Below are 9360 nucleotides of genomic sequence, written 5' to 3'. Positions count from 1 at the left end.
TTCATCATTAATGAATCTTTTAATATTTAATTATATTATGTAAGAACTCAAAGTAATCCCTCTCTCTTTTTTGGGAGCCAAAATAGCCAATGAGAGCATGAATGGAGTATAATGGGTAACCAGGTGAGGTGAGTGGTGCCTAGGCCTAGAAGCTCCAATTTATTAGCAGTTTTCGGCCAAAGCATAACAGGCTGGTTAGCTTGTCGTATTATGTGACAAATATTGTAATAAACTAGTAATAAGCATTTAATAACCCCAAGCAATGTATATTTTATTTATGTTATTATGACTCTTAAAATGGGTCCTGATACGTTGAAGATTTACAAGGTACGGAATAAATATACGAGCCAACAGGTGATGATTGATACGGTTGGGCATTCTTCGTGTACCGTCTCAATTTCTTTTTATTAATTTTTTAGTATTCCTCCCTATCTTATGATATATAGTGAATACTTTTCCATTTAATATTTTTTTATTAATATCTCATTCGTCTCTATTTATTTATTTATTAATGAAAAGTAAAATTAAAACGTACAAGGTATGAATTTTTTTTTCTCTCCTCAATTTTTCCTTGCATAGCATGCTATTTTAAATTTTAACGATCTCTCCATATCTTCCATCTCGTAAGGATATAGTATTAACGAAAATGAATAATAATTACACCATAATTAAAATTTAAAACAGACGTGCATTTAGAAATGAAATAAAAATATAAATCAGTATGAGCAAAGAGGTATCGGAAAAAGCACCCCTAATTATTGATTATTGAGGCTATCATTATTCGCAGGGTGCACAGAAGTCAATTCTCAAGACTCAAGATTTAAGGGCTTTAATTACCACGAGTCCACGAGAATGCCCATAGGGCAAAGAGAAAGCGCCCATATGTTTTAGACTAAACAGGACAGAAAGTGATGTCATAGCTTTCAGCCCCTTTACATTGATACTTGGGAGGGTTATGATCCCCGGGATAGGTGTGGGCCATATTGCACAATTCCTTGTTCCTCTTAGAGAACTCGTCAGGCTGGCAGCCACTATCGCCGCAGCAATATTTGGCTTCCTTCAACGCATCGCACGCACTGTAACAACCCACATATCGACCATCCTTATTCGCCGCCACTAAAAATGAAGGGCACACGTCCTTAAGATCTCTAGCACAGTCCACCACGGGGCACGGCCCGGATCCGTCCACCAGCATCCCTCCGTTGGGTTGGACCCGGACCCGCATGTTCTGCCCGTGGACTAGGCTCACTTCGTAGGAAACAACCGGGTTGTTGATGTCCAGGTTGATGAGAGTTACTGGGTAAGCGGGTTGCGGACTCACACAGACAAGTTTACCAGAGCCGCAATCTCCGCTTTGGCATGAGAAGTAGAAGGACGCATTGTTGGAGCATTGGGTTCGAGCCCAAATGGAGCCGCTCCAGCGATCGTCCATACTGTAAGTTGTGTGGACGTCTGGTGGAAGTTCTGGCTCCGCATCCAGCATGTCGGTGCTAGCGGCGCGCCATATGGTATAGGGACACTGGTTCGTAAAATGAAATGTCACGTCACAATGACCTCCTGCATATTATTTTCAAGACAACCAATGTTATGAGATAGGTCTTCTTAAAATAATTAATAAGAAAGGAGCGTGAAGTTGAAACAAGACTCCATTAATCTTTAATGGTTTCTTGTACTTCACAACACAGGTTGAAGAATAATGGACTCAGAACTCGAAATTGTGCTTGGAATGAAAGGAGGAACAAGGAAGCAACTGTTGTTTTTCGATTAAAGCGAAAATCAAGGAAGAAGAGCAAGACCTGGAATGAGTAGCAGTAACGGCAGCAGCAGAAACTTGAAAATAGCTCTGGAGGCCATTTGATCGATATCTCCCTTGAATGGCATTCAATGTGGATGGTTGTCAGTGACCAAGCGGGTGTTTATACAGGCACATGGAGCACACAATACGAACACAAATATATTTTGTCCGTCCCAATTTATTTGTCGCTTTTTTTAGATTTAATGTTCCAATATATATATATATATATATATAAATACTTTGATAAAAATACAATTTCATTAATGATGTTTTTTTAAAATATTATTCTTCTCGCTATATTATCCTTCTCTTTAATACTTTTTTTATAAACAAGATATTAAATAAAGAAAATTTTTAAAAATTACGTTTTTGTTTTTTAAAAAATATTTTTAGGTATACTTAATGAATTTTATTAATATGTGTAATATTATTTAAAAGTATCTTATAAAAACATATGAAGTATAATTTAGAGAGGATTTCTTGGGTTGGAGTGATGTCTGTCGATTAATGATTTTTAATTAAAAATTAGAAGATGTCATGCATGGTTACACGAATTCTCACAATTTTGGATTTTAGATTGTTTAAGAAAAGATTTCCGTAATCTTCAGGATTCTTATTTTTAATATGCTAGCGCAAATTGCTAGCATATGAGAATGCACGATTGCGTTGCATTAATTCATCCACGTGCCTATTAAAAATAGGATAACAAATCGAAATCCTCAAGATTTTAAGAATTCCTCCCTTTTTTTTTTACCTTTCTTGGTAAAGTTCCTCCTTTTTTCTAACACAATATGGATATATTGGATAATAATCCATTTTTGACTTATGATGCACAAATATGAGTTTAGATGATCGAACGTCATGTCATGCAATACGTCGAATATGAAAATTTTAAAAATTACAAGATACAAACGTATGCATTTATGGTACTACGAGAGCGTGCTTTTGACGTAGAGATATGAATTTCATTTTTTCAATCCCACACAATCGAGATTTCATTTTTGGGAGATAGTTTTCATTGAAAAGCAGAAGGAGGAAGTCAACAGTTTCGTGACCAGGAAGGAAATTTTAGGATTAAGTAATTGCACGACGAGGGAGGACAAAGGAGAAAAAATAGGTGAAGGTGGCGAAAAAATTAAATTGAGAGATAAAAGTAAGAATTTGGGATTTGGATCATCTTTATATCATCTCTCTCAACATCCCAGTAAGTTGTGCATAGCCCAGTAATTTGGGAATAAACGCTTCGACTTGACTTGAAATTTCCTTTTGAAGTAGTATTTTTTTTTTTACAAGACCACGAAAACCATGTAAGGAAAAAAAGATCAATTCAAGTCTATATATAGCATATAAAACTTTTGCACTCTAAGGTGGTTCCACAAGATTATAGTGATGACAATATTGTTGTTTGAAACATGATGCAAACTAATCCTTACATCTGTTCACTTACTGAAAACACGGTCAAGAGTAACAAAATAGTATCTCATGATCAAGTTTTTTCGGTATTCCATTCCAATAGTGAATGGTCAAATAGCATTTTTGGATCCCTAATTTTAAAGTGCATGGCACTCTTAATATTTAAACTCTAGTTAATTTCAACATTGGGGATGGGTGACTGTACTTCTAATGGTCACACCTTGAAATTACTACATCAAATATTGATTATAACGTTCATTTGACTACCTCATTGCAATCAGTTAGAAATGATTAAGTTGTTAAGTTTATATGAAAATAAAATAAATTTTCACTTTCACCCTTATTTAAATAATTTTTTTAAATTTACTTTATATTTTATAATTAATAAATTTAAATAAAAATAGTATTAAAAAATTAATTAATATTTTATCAAATACCTTATATTAAAAAATAAAAAAGTCTTCTAAAATGCATCATATAGCTTGAACGTGGAGGAGTATTTGGCATTTGGTTTTGATTTATTACGCGGAGACATGATTCCATCTCCCGCTTTGCTAACGTCTATAATGCGCTTCCTCGTGATTCGTGGGACTAACTTTCCGTTGACGACAAAGTCAACTGGTCAAAACATTTGATCCTATCCGCTGCTATGAAAAGATTTGACCTTGACTCCATTGTTTAGACTTGAAACTCAAAAAAGTGTACTTCCCCATGTCCCATTAAGACATGTTCCAAATGGTTAATTTAATCTTCTTTATAAGTTATAAGTTATAGTATAACTTTTTAAATAATATTTTTTAAAATTATTTAAAAAAATAATATAATATCACTCTTTAAATTTATCATATAAAAACATATTAAAAATTTTACATGTTTTTATTTTTTTTACATTGGGAGGCATATATTCACCTTCAATTATAAGTGATTCCACCATTGTATGCAACTATATAATACTACTTGTGATGATTGCTGTTGAATAGATTTAAATCGATGAATCATTTCAATTGTAGTGATTGTATTTTATAAATATTTTGAAAATTATTAACATGCACTTTCTTTTGAGAATTCAAAATAATTGTTGCAACCAAATCATTGATTACATTGTATTTTCTAAAAATTTAAAATTTGGTGCTTTCAGAGTATTATATAACAAAATACTTAACAATTGTTTAACTAAATTAAATAGCTGTTATAACATTGCACAAGGCACCAATTAAATTAATGGATGTGCATTACTCGCTATGTTCAAATCCTTCTTTAGTTCTCAGGCCATGTTTGGCATCATTAAATTAGTAAGATAAAAATAAAATTAGAGATAAAATCTTAATTTAAGTATGTTTGGTATGTAGGAGTTGTAATTCTTAGAAATCCTAATTCTACAGAAAATGCTAGAATCCAATCCCATTATATTGACCATGAAATTGTTTCAATTCCTTTGAATTCATTTTGTGAATCCCACTACCCTCATCTTTTTTTGTCAATTTATGATAAGGTAGGTCTTTTTAATTTTGAAAAAAAAGGACAATTTGGGATTTTCTTATTTTAAGTACATATACTAATTAAAATTATATTAGAATTTCATATTCTTATCAAACACACTTTTAAAACTCAATTCTATTTTAATTTTGATTCTAATTTTATTAAAAACTATTCCATCATATCAAACATGACCTTACTTTCTCATGTCTTCAATATAAGACCTAGTTGATTGAGTTGTTTTGATTTTAAATATACATCATTAATCTTCTTTATCTTTCCTATTTAATAATCCCCCTCACCTTGATATCCTTATTATTATTAACGTCACAATTTTCTTCCCTCTCCCACTTGATATTCTCATTAAAATAAGGTGACACATATTTATTTCTCCATCCTCAAAATTATAAGACATTTTAAACCAATTTACCTCTACAATAATAAATGAACATTAAAAATACACACTATTTTATATTTATCTTTATTTAATATAGCATACTATTTTAATAAAAACTTACTAATTACTCATACATTCTTAATTAAAGACCATTTTTGACCCTCTAAATTACAACCAAAAGTGCCTCATAATTTTAAATATGATATTTTAGAAAAAATGTTAACTCCCTCCTATCTTATTCATTAGCCATTTCCAATACGTGTTTCACTGAAATTAATAAAAATTTTAAAATTTATTAATTTTTTAAAAATTTAATAAGTTTTTAGCTTTATCCATACTAGATGCATGGTACACTCTTTGATAATGTAGAGTGGAAAGGAAAACTTATGATAAAAAGACGATCACATGCCTTGTAAAATGTCCTTAATTAGTAAAGTCATTAAGTTGAGTTATACCTTAATTAACTCGCGAGGCAAATAAAATAGAAAAGGTGCTCACCTAGCCACGACTAACTTCATCCAATTTAAAGTTTATTTTTTGTAGGGTATGTTATGTTGACTTTTGATCACAAATTTTTTCTTTTAATCCATTTAATATTGGTAAGAGAAAGTATATTGTTAGTATATTTCTAATACGACTAGAGTTAAAAACTTATTATATTTTTAGATATAATTAATGAGTTTTAATTTAAGATTTTTATAGATTTTGATGAAATAAGTTAAAAGTGATTTTCTAATAAGATCAGGGTACTACCTTTTCTACTTATAATAACTTCATCAAGGGCAGTTTTGAAAAGAAACCGTAAAATGCGGCCCATTTAAAGCAATTAATTGGCCAACAAAATATTTTTTTTTAATATTGATAAACTAGTAATCTGTTACTTATATTTGGAGTAATCCGCAACTATTACTCCCTCATGCACCCATGCCTGTTTTAATTTATCCAACGGCGACGCGATAATGGATTAGCTGGGCGATGTTTCAGTAAATTGGAGCAATAGCCACTAGTGATGAAAGTAGAAAATAATAGCCACACATTCGACTGTTCGAGGACCGAACGAAGCTGCCTGAGACCTCGAATCCCTGAGGTATATATATCATGACTATCTGATATGTTGGTCACTGATCTAGTGCATTGGGTGGCACACCTTCAACATTAATTTTCGCACAACCGCTAGGCTAAACGCTGAGATTGATAAAAATAGAATACACATGCATATAGAGTGTGTATCAAGAGAGAGATAATAAAAATGATAAAATTAATGGAGATCTGAGAAACATACAAAGACAAAATTTGAATCACACACAATCATATTCTTTTAACTTTATCTTCCTAAAATTGACAGCTCAAAATTAAAAATACTTCTTTTGTTACTACTATCATCAGACCATGTCCTGTGGCGGAAAAAAATATTGCATTCTTACACGTGCATGTATATCAGTATGTTATGATACTGTACAATATTTATTACACATAATTATCAGGCGCATAGCGGGCGAATTGATAAAGTTCCGAGCTTCCTTCGGTCACAGGATTAATCTAAGGACAGAAAATCATGGCATAGTTAGGCTTGCTGAAGCCAAATGAAGGTGCCAGTCTTGTCATCATAAGCATAACTATAGGCATCAGGACACTGAGACTTGAAAACCTGAGAGTATTTGGCAGGTGGGCATTTCCCTGGGGTGTTAGAATCTCCGGTGCAAAAATATTGAGGCTGATTAAATGCCAAGCACGCACTCTTGCACGCAAAAACACTCCCATCAGACCCTATTACTTTTTGCGTATCTGGACACACTCTGTGGATTTCGCCGAGCAGCTTGAGACTTTGCAGTCACCGGTGCCGCCTTGAGGGGCTATGGACATGGGCAAGTTGAACCCAACCACACTGCTGACGTCATAGAAATATTGTCCGCCATTCGCTGCCACCGTGAGTTCTATCAACACTGCTGGTGGGATTTGCACGGGCGCCGTTGCAGCTGACCTGAGAGGAGGCACAAGCTGTGGTGGTGCAGACAAAATTACCGGAGGCATTAGAGCATTGGGCCTGAGCCCAAAAGCGACCCGACCCCGGAAAGGGAACATCTACCGATCGAGCTAGAAGCTCCGCTCGCCAACTCGAAACCGATTGTGGACAATTGAGGGTTTGGAGCTCCGGTTAGGGTTCCTGGCCATACGGTGAAGGTGAACTTGTTTTTAAAGGTACTCGTTGCTGCATTTTCGCCTGCGAAAAACCATGTTTTGCATCAATCAACAACAAATATTAGCCCAAACAACTTCTTTACAGATAAAATAAAAAATGGGAACACTGTCGTACTTAGCTTGTACATCAACTAATCAACCAGACATTACACAGTTAGCGAATATAATGTTGTGAATGTGGTATACAAATACAAGCAAAAGGAGCTGTGAAAGAGAGGTACATCGATACTATTGTTATAGGATAAGCTTTTAACATTGAATAAGAAAGAATACCAACAACTGTTAGAGAATTGCTGTTGCTACAAGGAATGTTAAAAATTAGTGAATTTCAACAGCAATTAAACAACCATTGTTGTAAAAAACTTTTAATAGTGATTTCAAAACTGCTGTTAAAAATTGCCAATTGTTTGATTTTTTTTTAAAAAAGAGTTACTTTCAATATCAGTTATAGCAACAACCGATGTCAAATAACCCTATTTTTTTAGGTTTATATTGTTTTTATTTATTATCTCCATTCTTACAAATAAAAATATTCTATACAATTTATCGCCAGCCAACCAGTTCCAGCACATATAAAGAATCCAAAATTCAAAAAAAATTATGTTAAACTCAAATAGTTTATACAATTTCCTAAAAAATCACCTAAACGTTACATACCATCACTAGTACAAAAATAACTATCTAAACTGGTTAAAAAAGCCTCTCTAAATTGGTTTTGAAACTGATTTAGATAAGGGCAATTTAGAAAGTCCTGATTCTAATTACAACCGATTTAGAAAGTCAACTTTTAAATCAATCCTAACTTGTAACAAGTTTGAAAAGTCCACTTTCTAAGCTAGTTATAATTACAAATAGTTTAGAAAGTGTCAATTTTTTTGAAAAAAAAATAGGGGCATCTTTTTTGGAATGGAGGTCCAAAAAAATGCCCTATATTTAAATAACATAAATTTAAACATGAAAATATTATGATAGCAAGAGTTATATTGCAAGAGATTTTATTAACATTTTCAACTAACAATCTTGTAACAACAAAACAATAGACCAAGATTCACAAAAAGCAAAAATGGCTTCCACTTGAGAAGGTCTAGCATAATTGACACTTAAATATAGTAAAAATTTGCTTGCTGTAGACTTAATTTTATTTGCTCTTCCTAGCTTCACAAATTCCTTTATCATTTCTCTTAATTATAAGATTACCTTCAAATTTGAAGAGAGGAGAAGACAAGACCTTTGACAATGAAACTTACTTGGACACACGGCTTAGATCTAAAGAAGGGAGAAAATGGGATGTTGACTGATTGCTTCAACGGAGCACGTGATGGCACAACATGATGGGGATTGGGCTTAACAGCTTTAGGGCTGGATAGATGCAATCATCTTGTAAGCTTTAAAGAAACTAAAATTGTTGAAGCTACCTGACCCATCAATGGCAATTTCTAAAAGAGACAGTAGAGATGAGCAGCCACAATCTCCAAAGAGGATAAGTGGGGAAGTGAAGCCATAGAAGTTGAAGTAGTGCATAAGAAAGGAGGATAGGGTGTCAATGTCGGAGGTTGGAGCATATGAAAGGGGCCTGCGATCTAAGGTTCACAAGAGAGAACTCAATAATGACGATGGAGAGGAGAGAACGCATCGAGGACTAATATAACATCACTCTCCTAATTAATTACAAAAATGCCATTATATCAAGACCGGTTATGAAGTCAACTTTATAGAATCATTAGATTTAGACTGATTATAAAATGAATCGGTTTAGAAAGTATTATTTAAACTAGTTATGAAAGAAAACAGTTTAGAAGTTTGTCAAACTTCAATTTATTTACAAAATGCCACCATCCCTACTTTTTAAACCTTATGCGTAGGAACCGGTTTAGAAAATAGGGTTTAAGTAACCTATTTTGTGCTAGTGCATTCACAAAACATTGGACCCAGCGTGCGAAGATGTTGACAACCCTTTTCTCAAAGAATGGATCCAAAATGTGAAGTATTTAAATTAAAGTTATCCCTTAATAATTGCTTCCTGAGCTTACCATAAGCTCAACAACCGTGTGACAATGTTAATAAAATATCATTACTAATA

General features: G+C 33.2%; 1 protein-coding gene and 1 pseudogene across 1 annotated transcript; both read right to left on the bottom strand.

Moving 5' to 3' along the window:
- Positions 1 to 777: 777 nt before the first annotated feature.
- LOC129306948 (thaumatin-like protein 1) lies at positions 778 to 1854 on the bottom strand. The gene is made up of 2 exons (XM_054947777.1): positions 1797 to 1854; positions 778 to 1557 (listed from the first exon to the last, which is right to left on the bottom strand). Exons 1-2 carry the CDS (start codon positions 1852 to 1854, stop codon positions 893 to 895), a joined length of 723 nt encoding a protein of 240 aa, XP_054803752.1. The 3' UTR covers positions 778 to 892.
- Positions 1855 to 6645: 4791 nt separating this feature from the next.
- LOC129302099 (thaumatin-like protein 1) lies at positions 6646 to 7312 on the bottom strand (annotated as a pseudogene).
- Between the last annotated feature and the right edge of the window lie 2048 nt (positions 7313 to 9360).

The sequence above is a fragment of the Prosopis cineraria genome, unplaced genomic scaffold (genome assembly GCF_029017545.1).
Source record: "Prosopis cineraria cultivar Desert tree isolate PC_DT_omini unplaced genomic scaffold, ASM2901754v1 PC1, whole genome shotgun sequence".
NCBI lineage: Eukaryota > Viridiplantae > Streptophyta > Magnoliopsida > Fabales > Fabaceae > Prosopis > Prosopis cineraria.
The sequence above is the reverse complement of the archived record's forward strand: the minus strand, read 5'-3'. Positions and strand labels throughout refer to the sequence as shown.

Bases quoted from the DNA above. Each gene is read 5' to 3' on its own strand.
- LOC129306948 (XM_054947777.1), bottom strand. From the start codon at position 1,854: ATGGCCTCCAGAGCTATTTTCAAGTTTCTGCTGCTGCCGTTACTGCTA. The intron at 1,558-1,796 runs GTCTTGCTCTTC...AATAATATGCAG, and splicing joins GTTACTGCTACTCATTCCAG to GAGGTCATTGTGACGTGACA.